Source organism: Bos indicus, chromosome 29 (assembly GCF_029378745.1).
Source record: "Bos indicus isolate NIAB-ARS_2022 breed Sahiwal x Tharparkar chromosome 29, NIAB-ARS_B.indTharparkar_mat_pri_1.0, whole genome shotgun sequence".
NCBI lineage: Eukaryota > Metazoa > Chordata > Mammalia > Artiodactyla > Bovidae > Bos > Bos indicus.
In genome coordinates, this window is record NC_091788.1 from 23,642,088 (window position 1) to 23,670,070 (window position 27,983).

The following is a 27,983-nucleotide window of genomic DNA, read 5'->3' on the forward strand; positions in this document are numbered from 1 at the left end:
ACATGTATGTCTGCACATGTTCATAGATAGCATGCAAAAGACTCTAGATAGGCAGGTGAATTGGGTCAGGGAATTCAGCTAATTTGGACAAAGGAGTGTCCAGATATTAGGAAGTTTTCAATAGACCATTCACTTACAGCTCATATACAATGATTTTAACATATTTGGCTTATATAACCATACCCCACATAACCCCCCCTATGGATTTAACAGAAGCAAAGAAAAATAGCTGTGACATGAAACCATTTGGTCAACTCAGCTGACCAGACTGTTACCCTCCCCAGCTACAGAAGGACCATCTCAGGAAACACATGCTATTCATGAACAACATTAAACACAGGGATAGATTCTTCTGGAAGCAGGTACTGTTCAACAGGCAGTGAGACCCAATCAGAATGTCAAGTTTCTCCGTGTATGCTGCTTTAAAGAATGAATAAGTGAATAGTCTCCAGAATTAGTACAAAATAACTTCACATCTCATCAATTATGTGAGAATGCCAAATAGGCCCTCTTATACTTTAACATGCTTCAGAACAATAGCTGTGTTCACTCTGGCTTTTCAATTACAGGTTAGCTGTCAAAAATTATTTTCTAATTTTTTTTTGGGAAATAAGTGGCATATATCACTTTATAAATTTGAGTTACAGCATAATAGTGTTTGACATGCATATTTTGTGAAAGAATTACCACAGTTGCGTCCACTAACATCCATTTCCTCATATAAATAAGAAAAAAAGTAAAAACATAAAGAGGTGAAAAGTTCTTAAAATGTTAACTACTAGGATGTACTTTCTTGATAAGTTTCCTTTATATTAGACATTAACGTTAACTGTAGTACATATTGTAACCTATGTAACATATTGTACATTACCTCCCCAGCACTCACTTATCTTAGAGAAGTTTGTGCCTTTTGACCACCTTCTTTCAATCCCCTTAGCATCCACCCTCCACTTCTACAAGTCTGATCTTTTTTATGTTTTCATTTATTTGTCCGGGCTTTCTTGATACCACCTCTACCTGAAATCATACAGTATTTGCCTTTCTCTGTCTGATTTATTTTACTTACCATAATGCCATTAAGGTCCATCCATCATATTGTTGCAAATAGTAGGATTTCTTCATTTTTTTCTGGCTGAATAATATAATATTGTAACTACATACCACAACTCTTCATCTGTACCACAACTCCTCATCCATTCATCCATTTATGAACACTTACATTATTTCTATGTCTTAGCTATTGTAAATAACGCTGCTACGAACATCTGGGTAAACTTATCATTTTGAGTTTATGTTTTCATTTCCTTTGGATATACTTCCAGTACTAGAACTGCTGGATCATATGGTGATTTTGTTTTTAATTTTTGGGGGGATCCTCCATGCCATTTAACAGTGCACAAAGATTCCATTTCAAGCCAGTATTTATCTCCTGTCCTTTTGATGATAGCCATTTGAACAGGCATGAGGTGATATCTCTTTGTGCTCTTAATGTGTATTTCCCTAATGACTAGTGATGTTAATCTTGGGATGTCCTTTTTGGCCTTTCATATATCTTCTGAGAAATATCAGGTCCTTTATGCATATTTAGTTGGGTTATTTTTATGGTATTAAGTTGTATGAGTTCTTTATATATCTTAACCCATTGTCAGATAGATGGTTTACAAATTTTTCTCCTGGCCTGTAGGTTATATTTTCATTTTGAGGACTTATTTTCCTGTTCATAAATTTTTAGCTTGATATAGTCCAAATTCCTTATTTTTGAAATTTTGTTGCTTATGCTTTAGGTATCATATAAAATAAATCATTACCATGACAAGGAACTTTATTCCTATTTTTTCTTCTAAGTGTTTCTTGGTTTAAGGTCTTATATTCAAGTCTTGAATATGTTTTGACTTTTTTGTAAATGATGTAAAATAGTGATGCAGGGTTTTATTTTTACATGTGAATATTCAATTATCCTTGCACTTTTTTGTGTGTGAATAGAAAGTATCTCTTCATTGTTGCTTGGAATTATGACATCATCTGTTGCCCCATGGCTTTATTTTGGGGCCAACTGGGAAAATTAATAAAGAGACAGAAACACAAGGGATTCAGAAGTAATGTTCCCTGAACTCTATGATGAGAACTTCTTTACAAGGGTTTCTCCCCAGATTTTCTCCTTGGAAAACAGCTATGGGTAGACAAATATACATTTACACCAAGTTCAGTTGTGGGGTTTTGATCTATATAGTAAATAATTTAGAATCAATCACTCTTTGGTTGTAATACAATGCAAGCAAGTTCACCTTTAATCTTTTTTGGCTTCTTGAAATGGACTGATTGTGTCTACCTGGACCTCAAGGAAAAATCAGAAGAAACAATAATGAAATCATTAGAGGTTGGCATTTTGCATATATATGTTCATAGGACATGTGTCCATGATGTACTAGAAAACATCATGCTAGTGCTTGTTTCTTCACAGCCTAGTGTACATCCCAGTGTACAATCCCTGTCCATCCAGTGTACAGTCCAGTGCACATCTGAGTAGGCCAGTGAATATCTAGACACATTGGAGCACATGTGGACACATCTGGTGTACAGTCCAAGGGCACATCCCAGTGTATACTGCAGTGCACAGTCTAAGGTATTGTCCAGTGTAAATCTCATGTACATTTCAGTGTACAGTCCAGTGTCTAGTGTATGTCAGGCGAAGTCCAGTATATGCCCACTGTCTCTGTGCCTGTCTTCTCCATGTTCATAGAATCCTATGAATGGCTCTTACAGTCATTCTTACAATAAATGGCAAAGAACAAATAATAGGTTCAAAGAAGGAAGGATAAAGGGCACAAAATTGAAGTAAACTGAAAATTTGATTGCTTGACACTGAATTCTGGTCAGTGGTATGCAAGTGGGGGTCTTCTGAGATTACATACAAATTTTAGGAGTATTTTTTTTTTTCCATTTCTGTAAAAACTGCCATTGAAATCTTAATAGGGATCACATTAAAACCAAACGTGCCTTTTGGTAATACTGACATTTAAAAACTATTCTTCCAATTCATGAATATGGAATATGTCTCTTTTATTAGCATTTTTAATTTCTTATATCAGAGTTTGGCAGATTTCAGAGTAGAGCTCTTTCACGTCCTTAGGTAAATTTATTCCTAGGTATTGTATTGTGTTTGATTCTATTATAAATGCAATCAATTTCTTTTTCAGAATATTCATTGTTAGTATATAGAAGTATGACTGAATTTGGGTTAATTTTTAGTCTCACATTTATTGAATTTATTTATTAGATCCAATAAATTTTGGTTGAGTCTTAGGATTTTCTCTATACAAAATCATGTCATTGGCAAATGGAGACAATTGCACTTCTCCCTTTCCAGTTTTGGTATCTATTACTGTTTCTCCACCCTGACGGCTCTAGCTAGGACTCCATTTACCATACATAACAGTTCAGTTCAGTCACTCAGTCATGTCCAACTATTTGTGGCCCCATGAATCGCAGCATGCCAGGCCTCCCTGTCCATCACCAACTCCCGGAGTCCACCCAAACCCCTGTCCATTGTGTTGGTGATGCCATCCAGCCATCTCATCCTTCGTTGTCCCCTTCTCCTCCTGCCCTCAATCTTTCCCAGCATCAGGGTCTTTTCAAATGAGTCAGCTCTTCGCATCAGGTGGCCAAAGTATTGGAGTTCCAGCTTCAGCCTCAGTCCTTCCAATGAACACCCAGAATTGATCTCCTTTAGAATGGACTGGTTGGATCTCCTTGCAGTCCAAGGGACTCTCAAGAGTCTTCTCCAATACCACAGTTCAAAAGCATCAATTCTTCTGCACTCAGCTTTCTTTATAGACCGACTCTCACATCCATACATGACTACTGGAAAAACCATAGCCTTGACTAGATGGACCTTTGTTGGAAAAGTAATGTCTCTGTTTTTTAATATGCTGTATAAGTTGGACATAACTTTCCTTCTGAGGAGTAAGCGTCTTTTAATTTCATGGCTGTAATAAACATCCACAGTGATTTTGGAGCCCAGAAAAATAAAGTCAGCCACTGTTTCCATTGCTTCCCCATCTATTTGCCATGAAGTGATGGGACCAGATGCCATGATCTTCGTTTTCTGAATGTGGAGCTTTAAGCCAACTTTTTCACTCTCCTTTTTCACTTTCATCAAGAGGCTCTTTAGTTCTTCTTCACTTTCTGCCTTAAGGGTGGTATCATCTGCCTATCTGAGGTTATTGATATTTCTCCCGGCAATCCTGATTCCAGCTTGTGCTTCCTCCAGCCCAGCATTTCTCATAATGTACTCTGCATAGAAGTTAAATAAGCAGGGTGACAATATACAGCCTTGACGTACTCCTTTTCCTATTTGGAACCAGTCTGTTGTTCTATGTCCACTTCTAACTGTGGCTTCCTGACCTGTATACAGGTTTCTCAAGAGGCAGGTAAGGTGGTCTGGTATTCTGATCTCTTGAAGAATTTTCCAGTTTGTTGTGATCCATACAGTCAAAGGTTTGGCATAGTCAATAAAGCAGAAGTAGATGTTTCTCTGGAACTCTCCTGCTTTTTTGATGATCCAATGGATATTGACAATTTGATCACTTTGAAATAGTTCCTCTGCCTTTTCTAAATTCAGCTTGAACATCTGGAAGTTCACAGTTCATGTACTGTTGAAGCCTGGCTTGGAGAATTTTGAGTATTAATTTGCTAGCATGTGAGATGAGTGCAATTGGCAGATAGTTTGAGCACTCTTTGGCATTGCCTTTCTTTGGGATTGGAATGAAAACTGACCTTTTCCAGTCCTGTGGCCACTGCTGGGTTTTCCAAATGTGCAGGCATGTTGAGTGCAGCACTTTCACAGCATCATCTTTTAGGATTTGAAATAGCTCAACTGGAATTCCATCACCTCCACTAGCTTTGTTTGTAGTGATGCTTCTTAAGGCCCACCTGACTTCACATTCCAGGATGCCTGGCTCTAGGTGAGTGTGAATGGTCACACCTTCATGATTATCTGGGTCATGAAGATCTTTTTTTTTTTTTTTATAGTTCCTCTGAGTATTCTTGCCATGTCTCCTTAATAACTTCTGCTTCGTTTACGTCCCTCTCATGTCTGTCCTTTATTGTACCCATCTTTGCATGAAATGTTCCCTTGGTATCTCTAATTTTCTTGACGAGATCTCTAGTCTTTCTCTTTCTATTGTTTTCCTCTATTTCTTTGCATTGATTGCTGAGGAAGGCTTTCTTATCTCTCCTTGCTATTCTTTGGAGCTTTTTGCATTCAAATGGGTGGTGGCTGTGCTCTGCTGGAGCGGCCGTGAAGAGATACCCAACGTCCCAGGTAAGAGAAACCCAAGTAAGACATTAGGCACTGAGAGAGGGCATCAGAGGGCAGAGAGACTGAAACCACAATCACAGACAACTAGCCAATCTGATCACATGGACCACAGCTTGTCTAACTCAATGTAACTAAGCCATGCCTTGTGGGGCCACCCAAGATGGATGGGTCACAGTGGAGAGGTCTGACAGAATGTGGTCCACTGGAGAAGGGAATGGCAAACCACTTCAGTATTCTTGCCTTGAGAACCCCATGAACAGTATGGAATGGCAAAAAGATAGGGCACTGAAAGATGAACTCCCCAGGTCAGTAGGTGCCCAATATGCTACTGAAGATCAGTAGAGAAATAATTCCAGAAAGAATGAAGGGACAGAGCCAAAGCCAAAGCAATACCTAGTTGTGGGTGGGACTGGTGATAGAAGCAAGATTCGATGCTGTAAAGAGCAATATTGCATAGGAACCTGGACTGTTAGGTCCATGAATCAAGGCAAATTGGAAGTGGTCAAACAGGAGATGGCAGAGTGAACAACATTCTAGGAATCAGTGAACTAAGATGGACTGGAATGGGTGACTTTAACTCAGATGACAATTATATCTACTACTGTGGGCAAGAATCCCTGAGAAGAAATGGAGTAGCCATCATAGTCAACAAAAGAGTCTAAAATGCAGTAATTGGATGCAATCTCAAAAATGACAGAATGATCTCTGATTGATTCCAAGGCAAACCTCTCAATATCACAGTAATCCAAGTAACCCAACCAGTAATGCTGAAGAAGCTGAAGGAAAATATAGCCATTATTTTGTGGTAACTTTAAGTAGGGTGTAATATATAAAAATACTGAATTACTATTCTACAACGGAAACTAACACAATATTTTATTTCAGTAAAATAAGACACAATGCAACAACTCACATTTCCCCCTATAGATTCTCCACTACTAAATGTTTCTAGAAACAAGAATTTCACCACATGGGGAAATATTTGTTATTATTAACTGATAAAAAAAAAAAAATGAGCAAAAGCAAGGGAAAAAAGAAACACAAAAACGTAACCTTAGGGCTTGCACAGCCAACTCCTGACATCAGAAAACACCCTAAACAGGAAGGTATTGATAATAATGCTGGTTAAGTTCTGAGAGCAAACTAAAGCGTTTTTATGAGTAGACTGCAAGATTCTAGAAATCTAACTCTAGCCCCAGGCACAGGCTGACTCACCAGTGGACTTCATTCTCGGTATGAGTGCTATGCTGAGAACTGTAGGGCTTTATTGTTAGCTTTTTGCAGAGTGGGTTAGTCTCTCCTTACTTGAAGGAAATGTAAGAATCTTTTAGTTTCCCTAATATGGCCACCTTCCTCAGCTTCTGAGTGAAGGCTTATATGAGACTAGATCAAATGGCCAGTATTCCAGACAATTTCAAGGCAAGAGTCTTCAACATTTTGCCCAAGTTCTTTGTTGCCATAACTATTGGGCCCTGTCTTTAATATGACATTGTGGGCGATGGCTTATCAACATGCATTCCCCAAACCATCCTTCTAATTCCCAGAAAAACTCCAGTTCTGGTTTTGTGCAGTATTACACTTAGTTTCAGGATGAATGCTTTTTTTTTAAATTCACCTTCCTTTTTAATTAAACAAAATAACAAGAAAAACAAAAAACCTTCTGAACAAAGCACAGAAATGAAATCTGGCCTTTAAAGCTTTTCTCTTTCTCCCGCTGGATTTTCCAACTACAAATGACAGTAGTCTAACTGACCAGTCTGATCACATGGACCACAGCCTTGTTTAACTTAATGAAACTATGACCACTCCAATGTAGGGACACTCAAGACGGATGGGTCATGGTGGAGAGTTCTGACAAAATGTGGTCCACTGGAGAAGGGAACAGCAAGCCACTTCAGTATTCTTGCCATGAGAAGCCCATGAACAGTATGGAAAGGCAAAAAGATAGGACACTGAAAGATGAACTCTCCAGGTCACTAGGTGCCCTATATGCTACTAGAGAAGAGTGGAGAACTAACTCCAGAAAGAATGAAGAGATGGCGCCAAAGCAAAAAAAAAAAAAAAAAACACCCAGTTGTGGATGTGACTGGTGATGGAAGCAAGGTCCAATGCTGTAAAGAGCAATATTGCATAGGAACCTGGAATGGTAGGTCCAGAATCAAGGCAAATTGGAAGTGGCCAAACAGGAGATGGCAAGAGTGAACATCAACATTTTAGGAATCGGTGAACTAAGATGGAGTAGAATGGGTGAATTTAATTCAGATAACCTTTATATCTACGACTGTGAGCAAGAATCCCTTTGAAGAAATGGAGTAGCCCTCATAGTCAAGAAAAAGAGTCTGAAACGCAGTACTTGCTTGTAACTCAAAAACAACAGAATGATCTCTGATTGATTCCAAGGCAAACCACTCAGTATTACAGTAATCCAACTCTATGTCTCGACCAATAATGCTGAAGAAGCTGAACGGTTCTCTGATGAAGACCTACAAGACCTTCTAGAATTAACACCGAAAAAAGATGTCCTCCTCATCATAGGGGACTGGAATGCAAAATTAGGACATCAAGAAATACCTGAAGTAACAGGCAAATTTGGTCTTGAAGTACAGAATGAAGCAGGGCAAAGGCTAATAGAGTTTTGCCAAGAGAACAAACAGGTCATAGCAAACACCCTCTTCCAACAACACAAGAGACGACTCTACACACGGACATCACAAGATGGTCAACACTGAAATCAGATTGATTATATTCTTTGCAGCCAAAGATGGAGAAGCTCTATACAGTCAGCAAAAGCAAGACCGGGAGCTAACTGTGGCTTAGATCATGAACCCCTTATTACCAAATTCAGACTGAAATTGAAGAAAGTGGGGAAAACCACTAGACCATTCAGGTATGACCTAAATCAAATCTCTTACCATTATACAGTGGAAGTGAGAAACAGATTCAAAGAATTACATCTGATAGAAAGAGTGCCTGAAGAACTATGGACAGAGGTTCATGACATTATAAAGGAGGCAGTGATCAAGACCATCCCCAAGAAAAAGAAATGCAAAAAGGCTAAATAGTTGTCTGAGGAGGACTTAAAAATAGCTGTGAAAAGGAGAGAGGTGAAAGGCAAAGGAGAAAAGGAAAGATATACTCATTTGAATGCAGAGTTCCAAAGAATCGCAAGGAGAGATAAGAAAGCCTTCCTCAGTGATCAATGCAAAGAAATGGAGGAAAACAATAGAATAGGAAAGACTAGAGATCTCTTCAAGAAAATAAGAGAAAACCAAGGGCACTTTTCATGCAAAGATGGGCACAATAAAGGACAGAAATGGTATGGACCTAACAGAAGCAGAAGATATTAAGAAGAGGTGGCAAAAAGACACAGAAGAAAAAAAGATCTATATAAAAAACTATACAAAAAAGATCTTTATGACCCAGATAACCAGGATGTCACCTAGAACCAGACATCCTGGAATGTGAAGTCAAGTGGGCCTTAGAAAGCATCACTACGAACAAAGCTAGTGGAGGTGATGGAATTCCAGTTGAGCTATTTCAAACCCTGAAAGATGATGCTGTGAAAGTGCTGCATTCAACATGCCAGCACATTTGGAAAATCCAGCAGTGGCCTCAGGACTGGAAAATGTCAGTTTTCATTACAATCGCAAAGAAAGTCAATGCCAAAGAATGCTCAAACTACCTCACAATTGCACTCATCTCACATGCTAGCAAATTAATACTCAAAATTCTCCAAGCCAGGCTTCAACAGTACATGAACCATGAACTTCCAGATGTTCAAGCTGGTTTTAGAAAAGGCAGAGGAATCATTTCAAAGAGATCAAATTGTCAATATCTGTTGGATAATCAAAAAAGCAGGAGAGTTCCAGAAAAACATCTATTTCTGCTCTATTGACTATGCCAAAACTTTTGATTGTGTGGATCACAACAAACTGTGGAAAATTCTGAAAGAGATGGGAATAGCAGACCACCTAACCTGCCTCCTGAGAAATTTGTATGCAGGTCAAGAAGCAACAGTTAGAATTGGACATGGAACAAAAGACTGGTTCTAAATCGGGAAAGGAATACGTCAAGGCTGTATGTTGTCACCCTGAGTATTTAACTTATATGCAGAGTACATCATGAGAAATGCCAGGCTGGGTGAAGTGCAAGCTGGATTCAAGATTGCCACAAGAAATATCAATAACCTCAGATATGCAGATGACACCACCCTTATGGCAGAAAGTGAAGAAGAACTAAAAAGCCTCCTGATGAAAGTGAAAGAGGAGAGTGAAAAAGTTGGCTTAAAGCTCAACATTCAGAAAACGAAGATCATGGCATCTGGTCCCACCACTTCATGGGAAATAGATGGGGAAACAGTGGAAACAGTGTCAGACTTTATATTTTGGGGCTCCGAAATCACTGCAGATGGTGACTGCAGCCATGAAATTAAAAGACGCTTACTCCTTGGAAGGAAAGTTATGACCAACCTAGATAGCATATTCAAAAGCAGAGACATTACTTTGCCAACAAAGGTCCATCCAGTCAAGGCTTTGACTGGACTATGGTTTTTCCAGTGGTCATGTATGGATGGGAGAGTTGGACTGTGAAGAAAGCTGAGCGCCGAAGAATTGATGCTTTTGAACTGTGGTGTTGGAGAAGACTCTTGAGAGTCCCTTGGACTGCAAAGAGATCCAACCAGTCCATCCTCTAGGAAATCAGTGCTGAGTATTCATTGGTAGGACTGATGATGAAGCTGAAACTCCAATACTTTGGCCACCTGCTGCGAAGGACTGACTCATTTGCAAAGGCACTGATGCTGGGATCATGCAGGAGGAGGAGAAGGCGATGACAGAGGATGAGATGGTTAGATTCATCACCAACTCAATGGACATGCATTTGAGTAATCTCAAGGAGTTGGTAATGGACAGGGATGTCTGGCATTTTGCAGTCCATGGGGTCACAAAGAGTCAGACACGACTGAGCGACTGAACTGAATTAATGACAATAGTAGTAGTAGGTAAGGGTGTAGGTATGGGAGTAACTGTAAATCCTGTCTCTAACTTATCATTGACACCTCAATTCTTGTTATCCAGGAAAATCTGCAGTTAAGTTTCCAACCACCACTTTGAAGTTTCTTTTTCACCTATATTATAAGGACACACATTGCCGCAGTGGCTGAAGGACATAATTGACCAGGACCATCATTCTACCTCGGAGAAGGCAATGGCACCCGACTCCAGTACTCTTGCTTGGAAAATCCCATGGACGGAGGAGCCTGTTAGGCTGCAATCCATGTGGTCGCTAAGAGTCAGACACCACTGAGCGACTTCACTTTCACTTTTCACTTTCATGCATTGGAGAAGGAAATGGCAACCCACTCCAGTGTTCTTGCCTGGAGAATCCCAGGGATGGGGGAGCCTGGTGGGCTGACATCTATGGGGTCGCACAGAGTCGGACACAACTGAAGTGACTTAGCATAGCATAGCACATCATTTTACTTCTGTGTTACTTACCCTGTGTCTTACCTCTCTATTGCTCTTTCAGGTTCTCACCTTTAGTTTCCCAAATCTTTACTTCAGTCTAAGTAGTATCGCTGCGTTCAGTTTTGATCTCCCCAGTCTGTCCATCATGCTATTAATCAGACTATGATTAGGCCACGCTGCTGTTGCTGCTGCTAGGTCATGTCAGTCGTGTCCGACTCTATGTGACCCCAGAGATGGCAGCCCACCAGGCTCTGCCATCCCTGGGATTCTCCAGGCAAGAACACTGGAGTGGGTTGTCATTTCCTTCTCCAATGCATGAAAGTGAAAAGTGAAAGTGAAGTCGCTCAGCCATGTTCGACTCTTCGAGACTCCATGGACTGCAGCCTACCAGGCTCCTCTGTCCATGGGATTTTCCAGGTAAGAGTACTGGAGTGGGGTGCCATCACCTTCTCTGATGATTAGGCCATAGCAGTCCTAAATGAAAAAAATCTCACGTGATCCTCAGCTGCTTACAGGATAAAGTCTAAATTCCAAAGCCTGACTCCATCCCCATCCTTTATCTCCAGTCTTATCACCTCTTATAACCTTCCCACACTCTTCTTTTGCTCCTGATAGTTGAATCTCATCATTCACTTTATATTTCCTTTAATATATATTTTTATGCTTCTGCTTCTTTGTTCTTGCTTTTCCTTCTGTTTGGAATTTACTTTCCCCACATCTCTACTTGGATAAATTTCTCATCCTTTAAGAATGTATTCAAAGGTCACCTATTCTGTGAAGTCATTCCCTATTCCTTTCTTCATTCTCCCAGAATAGAGCATACTTCTTTATCTTAGTTCGCACAACAAATAAATTGTTCATGACTCTACCATAGCGTGACAGGTGGTTAATTGTGTATCCATTTCCTCATTCATCTCCATTATTATCAATATAAATGTAACCATTCATAGTAAAATGCTACATTTTCTGGAAACTAATAAACTTGAGACCTCTCTATTTTTCCACATAGCATAGATAGAAAATAAAAGGTATCTCCATAAGGTCCATGACAAATTTATGAAAGGAAAAGCTACAAATGGGTATCTATGAAAAGAAATTGGGCTATAACTTAAGATTTAGGGATGAAGCCTAAAGAGAGAACCATTTTTCATTCTGGATTTCTGTGATCTGGAGGAACATGCATCCCCCCAAATTAGGCAATTATTCTGTGCCTAATCAACTTAGTTGTCTTAAGGTGCCCACAAGCATTGTCACTGTCAAGGAGGTACATTTCACTTAAATGGAACCCACGTCCATTTGTGCTAGCCCAGGTTGATCACTGAACTCCATTCAGCTGTGGATATGTTCCAAGGCCTCTTTTTCAATTGACATGAAACATTAGCTAACCTGATGTACTGATTCTCAAGGATGAAAGAACTCTAACCTTGCTTCTTTCAACAGTATGCCTTGACCTGTGGTTGGCTTTTGTGATTCTGCTTGTGTGATTTGTTTTTATTTGAATTGGAAACATCCAGAGTATGATTAAAAAGCCAGCATTTCATAACTTAACCTTGATTTTACTTAGCCTCTGAGATGATGCCATAATAATAGTTCAGTTACATGCCTAAGTACTGGAAATATTTCTTATCAAATCAGAATAGAATACTTACAACTGAAAATAGTGCAAACAAAGGGGATTACAAATAAGTTCATTTTTTGAAGATGATCTACAGAATTTGATGCAGGCTTCTTGGTTCAGCTCCTAAAGCCAGATCTCCTTTTATTCTACAACCTCTTGCAAGCTGTGCTATTCACAGGTAATTTTTCTTTTTTAAAAGACTTATGAAACTAACTCTGCTCAGTACTTTATTCATAAAGGAGGGATAGTGGAGACACATTATATTAACAAAATAAGATGACAGAGTTTGTAACTTTCCTGTGGCAATGTCAGTCTAATTCCTAAAAGTCATCAGAGATACTTTAGGAGTCAGAGCAGCATAAATCAACTCAGTCTTTTGGATTATTAACACAGCCAATAAATGAGGTTTTGGAAAATTTTTAATGATTGGTAAGTGCCCTGCTTTATCATAGACTTTAATAAAACAACTGAAAAATAACTTTTGGTTCATATTGGTCAAGACTCAACTAAAATCCCTTGCCTGTTCTAGAATCAGGGACATGAACGTGAACATGAAGTCGCTCAGTTGTGTCCAACTCTTTTGAACCCATGGACTGTAGCCTACCAGGCTCCTCTGTCCATGGGATCTTCCAGGCAATAGTACTGGAGGGACATAGAAAGCTTTAAAAATAGAATGGGGCCAGGTTGTGGCCTCCACAAAGGTTTGGTAAAGTAATATTTTCTAGAATAGAATTAGTAAAGGAATTCATTTTGCTGTCTGAATGGAGACCTAATTGCCAACCTCTCCCATAAACCTTTCTCAGCCACTCTAACCCACAATCTTTTCTCTCAAAAACTTTTGCTCTAAGTCAGTGCCACATACTTAAATACTGTACTTAATAACCTGAAGACTGCTTGAGGGAATGTCCTTACATAGTCATTAAAATAGTGGTGAGTTGAGCATTGAGCTCAATCCAGTTGGGTTGACTGATTACTTCATTGGTTTTATAAATATCAACATATGTCATATATAGTTTTCTCATTTTGCTACATGTCCTGTAACTCTAAGATTTGGAGCAAACAAGTAAACTTCAAATCCCAGCCTACAAATTTATATCTTGTGATATTAAGTGCACAATTACTTGCCCTAAAACTTGGAAACTCAGTTTGTCTTTCAGAGTCATGCTATATTAAAAGGGATGCTGTTTGTAAATTATAGGATGCTTGGACCTAAATGTCCATTGATAGAGGAATGAATAAAAAAGATGTGGTACTTACATACAATGGAGTATGACTCAGCCATTAAAAAGAACAAAATAATGCTATTTGCAGCAACATGAATGGACCTAGAGATTATCATACCAAGTGAAGTAAATCAGACAAAGAGAAATATCATATGCTATTCCTTATACATGGAATCTAAAGAGAAATGATACATATGAACTTATTTACAAAACAGAAACAGACCCACAGACTTAGAGAATGAACTTATGGTTACCAGCAGGGAAGGGTCGGGGAAAGGGATATTAGGGAGTTTAGGATCAACATGTACGTAATGGTATATTTAAAATAAATAACCGATAATGACGCACTATATAGTACCGGGAACTCTGCTCAGTGTTATGTGGCAGCCTGGACAGGATGGGAGTTTAGGGAAGAAAGGATACATGTATGGCTGAGTTGTTTTTCTGCACACCTGAAACTATCAGAACATTGTTAATCAGCTATACTCCAATATAAAATAAAAATCTGAAAAAAAGATTACAGATTTTGATTAAAATAAATCAATTTTAATGTGCTAGGAAAAAAGAAAAACATAACACACTAAAAGTATTTGTAACCTATTGAACGATACATGACTAATAAAACAATTACAGGATGCTTGGCATATAGGAGGTGCCTAATGACTGGGAGCCATGGACCTAAATCTAAGTACGGGGAACAAGGTTTATATACACTGGAGAAGGAAATGAAAACCCACTCCAGTATTCTTGCTGGGAAAAATCCCATGGACAGAGGAGCTGGTAGACTACAGTCCATGGGGTCTCAAAGGGTTGGACATGACCTAGCTACTAAACAACAACAAAGTTGTTCATATACAAGGAAGAATGGCTGTTATGGAGCAATGATCTAAACACTTAGGAGGGGAGGAGCTAAGATGGCAGAGGATAGGACAGGGAGACCACTTTCTCCCCGACAAATTCATCAAAAGAACATTTAAACGCTGAGTAAATTCCACAAAACAACTTCTGAATGCCGGCAGAGGACATCAGGCACCCAGAAAAGCAGCCCTTTGTCTTCGAAAGGAGTTAAGAAAAAATATAAAAGACAAAAAAAAGAGACAAAAGAGGGAGGGACAGAGCTCCATCCTGGGAAGGGAGTCTTAAAGAGAGAGAAGTTTCCAAACACCAAGAAACACTCTCACTGCCGAGTCTGTGCCGAGCTTTGGAAGCACAGAGGGCAACATAACAGAGAGGAAAAATAAATAAACAATTAAAACCCACAGATTATGAGCCCAACAGTAACTCCCCCAGTGGAGAAGCAGCGCAGACGCCTGCACCCGCCACTAGCAAGCGGGGGCTGGGCAGGGAGGCGTGGGCTGCATCGCTTAGAGTAAGGATCTGGGCTGAATGCCCTGAGCGCTACCTGAGCGAACTAACTTGGGCTAGCAAACCAGACTGTGGGATAACTACCAGGCAAAAAGCCAGCCCTAACATAAGACACTGCCAGGCCCACGAACAGAACAAAGGACTGAACAGGGATAGCTGGCTGCAGACCATGCCCCTCTGGTGACAGGCAGCCAGAGCCGGAAGGGGGCAATCGCAGCCCCAGAGAGACATTACCTACAAAACTGAGAGCAGGCCTCTTTGCTAAATGAGACTTCTTGGGGCTCTGGACAGTCAACATCTGCCTGAGAAGGTGCGCAGGTTGTACACCCAGAAAACTGAGCGGCAGGGAGGCGATAAGTCGCAGCGACCGCACTCGCCAAACACCTCATCACCTGAGCTGCTCAGACCTGGGAAGGGCACAAAACGCAGGCCCAACAGAGTCTGCGCCTCTGAGGACTACCCGAGTGCCTGAACCTGAGCGGCTTAGACCTGGGAGGTGCATGCAGCCCAGGGCCGGCCTCAGATAGTTCCTGGCGGAGCAACCTAGAGCCTGAGCAGTGTGGGCAGGGAAGGTACACGCGCCGTGAGCGGGAGCAGGCCCAGTGTGGCTGAGGCACTGCGAGCACACTCCAGTGTTATTTGTTTGCAGTGTCCCCCCCCCCCCCCCCCCACAGCGCGACTGAACAAGTGAGCCTAAAAAAAAAAAAAAAAAGTGTCCACCACCACCCCCTTGTGTCAGGTTGCAAATCAGACACCGAAGAGACCAGCAAACAGAAGCTAAAACAGAGGGAACCACCTTGGAAGCGACAGGTGCAATAGATTAAAACCCTGTCTTTAGTACTGACTACATAGGAAGGGGCCTATAGATCTTGAGAAATATAAGCCGGACCAAGGAACTAGCCAAAAATGAAGTGACCCCACAATACCCACAACAATAACCAGAGAAAGTCCTAGATATATTTTTACTATCATTTTTTCTTTCTTTTTTTAATTTTTTAAAAAATTTTAAGTATTCTATTACTCCTTTAATTTTCACTTTTATAACCTACTATTACTTTGCAAAAAAACAAAGAACAGATTTTTTAAAAAGCAAACTCCATATATATATTTTTTATAATTTTTGTGACTTTTTCTTTTTTTTTCTCTTTTTTTTTCTTCTTCTTTAACATTGTATTTTTGAAATTCCAAACTCTACTCTAGATTCTTAATTTTTGCTTTTTGGTATTTGTTATCAATTTTGTACCTATATTTTTTTTTTTATAATTTTTGTGACTTTTTTTTCCCTCTTTCTTTTTCTTCTTCTTTTCTTTAACACTGTATTTCTGAAATTCCAAGCTCTACTCTAGATTTTTAATTTTTGCCTTTTGGTATTTGTTATCAATTTTGTACCTATATTTTCTTTATAGTTTTTGTGACTTTGGTTTTGTTTTTTCTCTTTTTCTTCTTCTTTTCTTTAGCATTGTATTTTTGAAATTCCAAACTCTACTCTAGATTTTAATTTTTGTTTTTTGTATTTGTTATCAATTTTGTACCTTTAAAAACCCAATCTTCAGTACCCATATTTACGTGGGAACAAGATTACTGGCTTGACTGCTCTCTCCCACTTTGGACACTTCTTTTTCTCCACCAGGTTGCCTGTGTCTCCTCCCTAACCCCTCTCTACTCTACCCAACTCTGTGAATTTCTGTGTGTTCCAGACAGTGGAGAACACTTAGGGAACTGATTACTAGCTGGATCTGTCTCTCTCCTTTTCATTCCCCCCTTTTATCCTCCTGGCCACCTCTGTCTCCTTCCTCCCTCTTCTCTTCTCTGTATAACTCTGTGAACATCCCTGAGCGGTCCAGTTGTCGAGTGCACATAAGGAAGTGATTACTGGATAGCCTGCTCTCTCCTCTACTGATTCCACCTCATCTCATTCGGGTCACCTCTAACTCCCTCTTCCCTCTTCTCTCCTCCATGTAACTCTGTGAACCTCTCTGGGTGTCCCTCACTGTGGAGAAACTATTCACCTTTAACCTAGATGTTTTATCAATGGTGCTGTATAGAAGGAGAAGTTTTGAGACTACTGTAAAAATAAGACTAAAAACCGGAAGCAGGAGGCTTAAGTCCAAACCCTGACTCCAGGGAACTCCTGACTCCAGGGAACATTAATTGACAGGAGCTCATCAAATGCCTCCATACCTACACTGAAACCAAGCACCACACAAGGGCCAACAAGTTTCAGAGAAAGACATACCATGCAAATTCTCCAGCAACACAGGAACACAGCCCTGAGCTTCAATATACAGGCTGCCCAAAGTTACTATAAAACCCTAGACATCTCATAACTCATTACTGGACACTTCATTGCACTCCAGAGAGAAGAAATACAGCTCCACCCACCAGAACACTGACACAAGCTTCCCTAACCAAGAAACCTTGACAAGCCACCTGTACAAACCCACACACAGTGAGGAAACTTCACAATAAAGAGAACTCCACAAACTGCCAGAATACAGAAAGGACACCCCAAACTCAGCAATATAAACAAGATGAAGAGACAGAGGAATACCCAGCAGGTAAAGAAACAGGATAAATGCCCACCAAACCAAACCAAAGAGGAAGAGATAGGGAATCTACCTGATAAAGAATTCTGAATAATGATAGTGAAATTGATCCAAAATCTTGAAATCAAAATGGAATCACAGATAAATAGCCTGGAGACAAGGATTGAGAAGATGCAAGAAAGGTTTAACAAGGACCTAGAAGAAATAAAAAAGAGTCAATATATAATGAATAATGCAATGCTGCTGTCCGACTCTGTGCGACCCCATAGACGGCAGCCCACCTGGCTCCCCCATCCCTGGGATTCTCCAGGCAAGAACACTGGAGTGGGTTGCCATTTCCTTCTCCAGAATAATGCAATAAATGAGATCAAAAACACTCTGGAGGCAACAAATAGTAGAATAACAGAGGCAGAAGATAGGATTAATGAATTAGAAGATAGAATGGTAGAAATAAATGAATCAGAAAGGAAAAAAGAAAAACGAATTAAAAGAAATGAGGACAATCTCAGAGACCTCCAGGACAATATTAAACGCTACAACATTTGAATCATAGGAGTCCCAGAAAGAAGAAGACAAAAAGAAAGACCATGAGAAAATACTTGAGGAGATAATAGTTGAAAACTTCCCTAAAATGGGGAAGGAAATAATCACCCAAGTCCAAGAAACCCAGAGAGTACCAAACAGGATAAACCGAAGGCAAAACACCCCAAGACACATATTAATCAAATTAACAAAGATCAAACACAAAGAACAAATATTAAAAGCATCAAGGGAAAAACAACAAATAACACACAAGGGAATTCCCATAAGGCTAACAGCTGATCTTTCAATAGAAACTCTTCAAGCCAGGAGGGAATGGCAAGACATACTCAAAGTGATGAAAGAAAATAACCTACAGCCCAGATTACTGTACCCAGCAAGGATCTCATTCAAATATGAAGGAGAAATCAATCAAAATCTTTACAGACAAGCAGAAGCTGAGAGAATTCAGCACCACCAAACCAGTTCTCCAACAAATACTAAAGGATATTCTCTAGACAGGAAACACAAAATGAGTGTGTAAACTCAAACCCAAAACAATCGAGTAAATGGCAACAGGATCATACTTATCAATAATTACCTTAAATGTAAATGGGTTGAATGCCCCAACCAAAAGACAAAGACTGGCTGAATGGATACAAAAACAAGACCCCTACATATGTTGTCTACAACAGACCCACCTCAAAACAGGGGACACATACAGACTGAAAGTAAAGGGCTGGAAAGAGATTTTCCATGCAAATAGGGACCAAAAGAAAGCAGGAGTAGCAATACTCATATCAGATAAAATAGACTTTAAAACAAAGGCTGTGAAAAGAGACAAAGAAGGTCACTACATAATGATCAAAGGATCAATCCAAGAAGAAGATATAACAATTCTAAATATATATGCACCCAACATGGGAGCACCGCAGTATGCTAACAAGTATGAAAGGAGAAATTAACAATAACACAGTAATAGTGGGAGACTTTAATACCCCACTCACACCTATGGATAGATCTAAACTAAACAGAAAATTAACAAGGAAACACAAACTTTAAACGATACAATAGACCAGTTAGACCTAATTGATATCTACAGGACATTTCACCCCAAAACAATGAATTTCACCTTTTCCAAGTGCACACAGAACCTTCTCCAGGATAGATCACATCCTGGGCCATAAGTCTAGCCTTGGTAAATTAAAAAAATTTGAAATCATTCCAAGCATCTTTTCTGACCACAATGCAGTAAGATTAGATCTCAATTACAGGAGAAAAACTATTAAAAATTCCAACATATGGAGGCTGAACAACATGCTGCTGAATAACCTGCAAATCACAGAAGAAATCAAAAAAGAAATCAAAATTTGCATAGAAACAAATGAAAATGAAAACACAACAACCCAAAACCTGTAGGACACTGTAAAAGCAGTCCTAAGGGGGAAGTTCATAGCAATACAGGCATACCTCAAGAAACAAGAAAAAGTCAAATAAATAACCTAACTCTACACCTAAAGCAACTAGAAAAGGAAGAAATGAAGAACCCCAGGGTTAGTAGAAGGAAAGAAATCTTAAAAATTAGGGCAGAAAGAAATGCAAAAGAAACAAAAGAGACCATAGCAAAAATCAACAAAGCCAAAAGCTGGTTCTTTGAAAGGATAAATAAAATTGAGAAACCATTAGCCAGACTCATCAAGACACAAAGGGAGAAAAATCAAATCAATAAAATTAGAAATGAACATGGAAAGATCACAACAGACAACACAGAAATACAAAGGATCGTAAGAGACTACTATCTACAATTATATGCCAATAAAATGGACAACGAGGAAGAAATGGACAAATTCTTAGAAAAGTACAACTTTCCAAAACTCGACCAGGAAGAAATAGAAAAGCTTAACAGACCCATCACAAGCACGGAAATTGAAACTGTAATCAAAAATCTTCCAGCAAACAAAAGCCCAGGTCCAGACGGCTTCACAGCTGAATTCTACCAAAAATTTAGAGAAGAGCTAACACCTATCCTGCTCAAACTCTTCCAGAAAATTGCAGAGGAAGGTAAACTTCCAAACTCATTCTATGAGGCCACCATCACCCTAATACCAAAACCTGACAAAGATCCCACAAAAAAAGAAAACTACAGGCCAATATCACTGATGAACATAGACGCAAAAATCCTTAACAAAATTCTAGCAATCAGAATCCAACAACACATTAAAAAGATCATACACCATGACCAAGTGGACTTTATCCCAGGGATGCAAGGATTCTTCAATATCTGCAAATCAATCAATGTAATACACCACATTAACAAATTGAAAAATAAAAACCATATGATTATCTCAATAGATGCAGAGAAAGCCTTTGACAAAATTTAACATCCATTTATGATAAAAACTCTCCAGAAAGCAGGAATAGAAGGAACATACCTCAACATAATAAAAGCTATATATGACAGACCCATAGCAAACATTATCCTCAATGGTGAAAAATTAAAAGCATTTCCCCTAAAGTAAGGAACAAGACAAGGGTGCCCACTTTCACCATTACTATTCAACATAGTTTTGGAAGTTTTGGCCACAGCAATCAAAGCAGAAAAAGAAATAAAAGGAATCCAAATTGGAAAAGAAGAAGTAAAACTCTCACTGTTTGCAGATGACATGATCCTCTACATAGAAAACCCTAAAGACTCCACCAGAAAATTACTAGGATTAATCAATGAACACGGTAAAGTTGCAGGATATAAAATCAACACACAGAAATCCCTTGCATTCCTATACACTAATAATGAGAAAATAGAAAGAGAAATTAAGGAAACAATTCCATTCACCATTGCAATGAAAAGAATAAAATACTTAGGAATATATCTACCTAAAGAAACTAAAGACCTATATATAGAAAACTATAAAACACTGGTGAAAGAAATCAGAGGACACTAATAGATGGAGAAATATACCATGTTCATGGATTGGAAGAATCAATATAGTGAAATTGAGTATACTACCCAAAGCAATTTATAGATTCAATGCAATCCCTATCAAGCTACCAACGGTATTCTTCACAGAGCTAGAATAAATAATTTCACAATTTGTATGGATATACAAAAAACCTCAAATAGCCAAAGCAATCTTGATAAAGAAGAATGGAACAGGAGGAATCAATCTGCCTGACTTCAGGCTCTATTACAAAGCCACAGTTATCAAGACAGTATGGTACTGGCACAAAGACAGAAATATTGATCAATGGAACAAAATAGAAAGCCCAGAAATAAATCCATGCACCTGTGGACACCTTATCTTTGACAAAGGAGGCAAGAATATACAATGGATTAAAGACAATCTCTTTAACAAGTGGTGCTGGGAAAACTGGTCAACCACTTGTAAAAGAATGAAACTAGAACACTTTCTAACACCATACACAAAAATAAACTCAAAATGGATTAAAGATCTAAACCTAAGACCAGAAATGATAAAACTCCTAGAGGAGAACATAGGCAAAACACTCTCTGACATACATCACAGCAGGATCCTCTATGACCCACCTCCCAGAATATTGGAAATAAAAGCAAAAATAAACAAATGGGACCTAATTAAACTTAAAAGCTTTTGCACAACAAAGGAAACTATAAGCAAGGTGAAAAGACAGCCTTCAGAATGGGAGAAAATAATAGCAAATGAAGCAACCGACAAACAACTAATCTCAAAAATATAGAAGCAACTCCTACAGCTCAATTCCAGAAAAATAAATGACCCAATCAAAAAATGGGCCAAAGAACTAAATAGACATTTCTCCAAAGAAGACATACAGATGGCTAACAAACACATGAAAAGATGCTCAACACCACTCATTATCAGAGAAATGCAAATCAAAACCACTATGAGGTACCATTTCACACCAGTCAGAATGGCTGCGATCCAAAAGTCTACAAGCAATAAATGCTGGAGAGGGTGTGGAGAAAAGGGAACCCTCTTACACTGTTGGTGGGAATGCAAACTAGTACAGCCACTATGGAGAACAGTGTGGAGATTCCTTAAAAAACTGGAAATAGAACTGCCTTATGATCCAGCAATCCTACTGCTGGGCATACACACTGAGGAAACCAGAATTGAAAGAAACACGTGTACCCCAATGATCATCACAGCACTGTTTATAATAGCCAGGACATGGAAGCAACCTAGATGTCCATCAGCAGATGAATGGATAGGAAAGCTGTGGTACATATACACAATGGAGTATTACTCAGCCACTAAAAAGAATACATTTGAATCAGTTCTAATGAGGTGGATGAAACTGGAGCCTATTATACAGAGTGAAGTAAGCCAGAAAGAAAAACACCAATACAGTATGCTAACGCATATATATGAAATTTAGAAAGACGGTAATGATAACCCTGTATACGAGACAGCAAAAGAGACACTGATGTATAGAACAGTCTTTCGGACTCTGTGGGAGAGGGAGAGGGTGGGATGATTTGGGAGAATGGCATTGAAACATGTATAACATCATATAGGAAACAAGTCGCCAGTCCAGGTTCGAGGCATGATACTAGATGCTTGGGGCTGGTGCACTGGGACGACCCAGAGGGATGGTACGGGGAGGGAGGAGGGAGGAGGGTTCAGGATGGGGAACACATATATACCCATGGCGGATTCATTTTGATATATGGCAAAACCAATATAATATTGTAAAGTTTAAAAATAAACAAATGGAAAAAAAAATCCTGCAAGCCTCACAGCCAAAAACAAACAAACAAACAAAAAAACACTTAGTAATACAGCTTTCCTAAATATGTGCCTCCAGGTCTGGAGCTGTGACAGACTTGAAGGCAGGTGAATGAACTGGGTGACTTCAAAGTTCATTTCTACTCTGTTTCCAGGAAGCACGCTGAGTTCATCAGGAGACCAGCTCTCTACAAGGCTACTGAGGAAGTAACTTCTCACAGTTCCCATGCCCATAAAGCCAAAGAGTAAACAGTGTCATTCAAACAGACATAAAAATACAATGTAAGAGCTACAGAAAATGTAATATCAAAGGAAACTGAATAGGCAAGATCAACAAAAGAAAGCACAAAGGAATCAAACACTTTAATAGGCCCACTTTGCAGAGCATAATGCAAAACTAGTCGATGACAGAAATTTATTTTCATAAGCATTAAACTCACTTCCAAATTCCTTCCTTAATGTAAGGAATTACTCAGCACTGAGCACAACAAAAAGACATCATTTACCAGACAGCCTCGTACTTTCATCATCCTGTGTTCACAATGTGTCAGAGGTTCACCTGTCTCTGGCCACTACAAGCCTCTGAGCCTTGCTTTCTGGATGATGTCACCAGAAGAGTGAGCAAGTTCATGCAGGTGATCATTTCAGGGAAAGAGAAGGTTTAATCAGAAAGACTGTAAAAGTAGGAGATGACGGCTCATTAAAGCTCTCACCCAACCAACCTTAAAGGCACTGCTGGCTCTCAGTAGGGGGACTCACTGGCTTCTCTGCTCTGCTCCCCCTGTGTTCAGCAGTCTCTTTGCAACCCCGACACCTCACCTCATTCCCAGCAAGTCTGCCTGCCACCCAGCATCATCATTAGCTGTAGTGGGGATTAGAACGGAATCCTTTTCAGGAACCATACGAGACCTGTGAATCAACAACTGGGTGGAAACAGATGGGGAGGGAGAGCAGAGGGGGAAGGAAAGAACAGTGACAGTTTCCAGTGCACCACACCAGCCTCACCTTGCAGGAACAGACTGAACACCTGTCTTCTTTCAGAGTCCACACCTGCCCGTTGCGCTTCAGCCCTCCTTCATGGGGGCAGTCACCAGAGCAGGAGGGCCCGGAGGGACAGAGGCAGTCAAAGCCCCCTGCCAGGTTGATGCAAGCAGAATCATTCCAACAGGTATGGGTTCTTAAGGCACATTCATCAATGTCTGCAAGAGAGAAAGCAGGGAGCTTTAGACTCTAGCCAAGATGATTATTAGAAAGTCATAATCACTGACTGTAGCCCTAGTTAACATCATTGTTTGCTTAGTGTCAAGTACTGCGCCAAGCTGTTCACATGCCTTATCTCCTTTACTCTGCAAAGTAGCTCTGTGTAGGACAATCTGTTCTTATCTCTAGTTGGGAAATGATGGAGCTGAGGCTCCTGTAAGTTAAATAGCATGCCCACTGTCATATAGCTAATAAGTGGCCAGTCTGGGACTCAAACCCATAGCTGTCAGACTCTAATTACTGAATTATTCAGTAGGAACCCTGAACTGGTTTTAGGAGATCCTCAAGAACTATACCATCCAGAGGCAATAAATACTGCTAATTCATTAACAGTGTGGAGACACCCCATTGAGACCTGGGTCGTTTAGAAAAGTTGTGAATAGATGAGCCACTGAGTAGGAACGAGTGAGCAATGAGGGCAATCCTGAGCCAATTAGACTGCCCCCAGATCCTGGGGCCAATGTTGAAAGAAAAGGAAATAATTCTTAAAGGATGCCTTGCCTAATCAAAAACTCACCTCCTTAATGACTAGCAGCAATTTTGCTCACACAAGAAAACATCTTGAGGCTACAGTTGAGGTATGGCATGAATTCTGATGAAAGACACCATATATTTTGCTGTTTTTCATTGACAGTCAAGTATGGAAGAAAAACAAATCCAGTAGCCCTCGTTGACATTCAGAGCTCTGGTGACCTTAGCATCTCAAACAGATTGCTATACATCCCTTGTTGGAGTCCTTTTCCTGAACTTATTCCTTCACAAGCCAGCAAATTTCATCTTTGAATAACTCTTTCAGAAATGTCTTCATTAAATGGAAATAAAATATATTATTTAGAAACTTCTACTTAGGTACCAGTTCTGAAATCACTCAAGGAAAGTCTGCTTGATTTTTCTTATGACAATCTTTAAAGTATTTGTATTTGAAAACATTAGCCATTTGTCTATCAGGTCATTTGTCTTCTCCATTGATTAATCTACTGCCAAGCCCTTCAAATATCTTTCAGATGACAATGTTGATTTCAACATATTTTAACCAAAAGTCTGCTCGGCACCAGGGTTTTTTGCACACTGGTGCTATAAATGTTGACAGTGACTTAAAGACACTGTCCTCATGAAAGTGATGTGGAGGAACACAGCAGTATATAAAAAACTGGCAGTAGGCTACTAATTGTAGGCGTGACTCCTACTGCAGGTGAGAATAACAGTATAAATTAACTTACTCTTCACACTAAAATCCATCTTAATTGTAGGCATTTTTTTAAGAATTAGGGAACTAAGCTGCACACAAAAAAGTGATTATAAGTGGCATTTCCCCCTTAGGTACTCAAAGTAAAAATGTGCTCAGAGACATAAAATCAATTTTACTGCTATTATTTTATGTGTGAGTGAGTGTGTGTGTGTGTGTGTGTGTGTGTGTGTGTGTGTGTATATATATATATCTCAAAGTTTTTCAGAGTTCTTTTTCACAAGTCATGTCATATAATTGCAGGATGGAAATAGTTATTTTCAGTCTACAAAAGAAGGACTAAGTTACAGAGATGGCTAAGTGGTCACACCGCTGGTATGTCGTAGAGCAAAGACTGTGTTGGGTCTTACAACAGGTATACTACAGCTCTTTCCACTAAACTGTGCCAACTCAATTCCTAAAGTCTTCTTTAAGCATACTAGAGTAGTCTGTGGTTTTATCTACTTTCAACTAATTTGCCCTCTAGACATTGCAATTCTTTTTCAAGGATAAAATCTTGTATGGTCTCTTTTCAGCATTTTTAGTTGAAATTCAGAGAATATGGTATAATTAGTTTGCTAGAACTTTAAAACTCTAGTGACTTTAATAACAGTCAGAAACAATGACCTATCTTCCCTTACTGACTATATGCACTATATTGGTATAAAACTTGGCTTTATAGCCACAGTGCAAAGTGGAAGATGTTAAGGAATTCCAATCATACTTCTAGAAACTAGTTCATTATAAGGTTTTTTTAATCTTTGTTTTACCAATTGTAGCCTCAGTCAAAACACTGACTTAATGAATAATTATTTCTCCTTTGACATTTGTGGAAATGATCCTAAATTATGCTATCTAGATTCCAAGTCAACTACATCAGACCTTAATTACTTCTTCATTACTCCTGGGTAACATGTATGACCCTATGGTGCTTCTGCCTAGAAGCCTCTCTCATCTTCCTAGTCTTTTTCCTCTAATTCTTCCCAACAAAAAGTAGCAATGAATGCAGGAGTCAGGTCACACATGTTTGAAATTAAACTCTTCCAATTAATTGGTGATTATGTACTGGTCATTTTATACATTACACTGTGTATCCTTGGTCACATTATTTACTCTTTATGACCTTCAATTATCAACTGTATAAAACCATATCCACCTACTCTATAGTCTTTTGAAGGTAAAAACATATATAACATAATAAGTACTTAAAAATATTTGTTTATTTAATGAAGATAAATGATTAAGAACAACTGCAAGCCCTACCTCCTCAGTTAAGTATCTTCCAATATCATTACAGTTTAGAGTGATTATTCACCCTCTCTGAACACTCATTGCAATGATAGTTAGTAGTACATGGTTTACTGTATAGATATATGCTATCTTGGAACAATACTAAAGTGATATTTTTTGCATTATTCTCACTCCTATATTTTTGCTGAAAGTAACAAAACAGTATCTTATACTTCTCTCATCACATTTATAATCTGGTTTGTAAGTCTGGAGATACAGATAGAGAGTAAATTGATGATAGCTAGCTAGCTCATCACTTATATAATCATGAAAATAAAACTCAGGTTTCTTTGAACTCAATTCTGATTTTCATATAGCTCACCAGGCCTATTGCATTAGCCTCCTAGCTGGTCTATACTGACTCCAGCTACTTTTCACTCTAATTCAGTGATTTTTTGATTGTGGGCAAAATATAAATGTTTGGAGAGCTTTCCAGTCCAGGTTCGATGCACGATACTGGATGCTTGGGGCTAGTGCACTGGGATGACCCAGAGGGATGGTATGGGGAGGGAGGAGGGAGGAGGGTTCAGGATGGGGAACACATATATACCTGTGGCGGATTCATTTTGATATTTGGCAAAACTAATACAATTATGTAAAGTTTAAAAATAAAATAAAATTAAAAAAAAATAAAAGTACTGATGTTTTCTAGTGGTGGTTCACCACTAGAAATGGGCTTAATTGGTGTAATTTAGGATCTAGACATCTGGGCTCTGTTCTGCCAGAGAATCATTGCTGTAAATACCTCTACAGGGTAGGGGTGTTGTATTAAAAATCAAACCTGTTCATGTCATTTCTCTGCCATATCTCCATGGATCTCTGATGCTTCTAATAGAACATTCAATCTCCTAGCATACACATAACCCTTGATTTGGCACTTCAGTTGTTACCTTCTGTCCCTTCCCCTTTCTCTTCAAAAGCAATGGGTGACCCACAAACAGGCCATGATGTTTCCTCTGGCTGTGTCTTGGAACATGCCTTTTCTAATTATGGGATTCCTCCTCTGCCCCTCCTTATCTCTGTTTCTTAGTGTACATGTAATGGGTGGGGTGTAAATTAATTGAAAAGGTAAACTTTTCCCTTTCCTGTGTGCTGTCTTTACTCTCATGCATTCTTCAAAATCCAGATCAAGCATCACCATCCCTCATCCTGTAGGACGGTCACCACTGGCATTTTAGTTTCTCTGTACCTTGCTCTGTATCCTTGCATTCATCTCTTTGGAGTTATATGTTTAATATATCCATGGCTCCATAGGTAGATGGTGAACTCATTAAGGGCAAAAACTAAATCTTTTTCCTTTTTCTCATTAGGAAGTGCAAAAGAATATACTTTGGATGTGCAATGTATTTATTTAACTTCCAGGCAAGAGTACTGGAGTGGGTTGTCATTTCCTCCTCCAGGGGATCTTTCCAACACAGGGATTGAATC

General features: G+C 39.2%; 1 protein-coding gene across 2 annotated transcripts in view; it reads right to left on the reverse strand.

Annotated features, from left to right (window-relative positions):
• NELL1 (neural EGFL like 1) overlaps positions 1-27,983 on the reverse strand; it is a 1,057,189-nt gene that overhangs the window by 22,059 nt on the left and 1,007,147 nt on the right. For both annotated transcript variants that reach the window (XM_070783206.1, XM_070783205.1), the window contains one exon: positions 23,786-23,979. In XM_070783206.1, the coding sequence (XP_070639307.1) occupies positions 23,786-23,979 (194 nt within the window). The remainder of the gene's footprint in view (positions 1-23,785; positions 23,980-27,983) is intronic.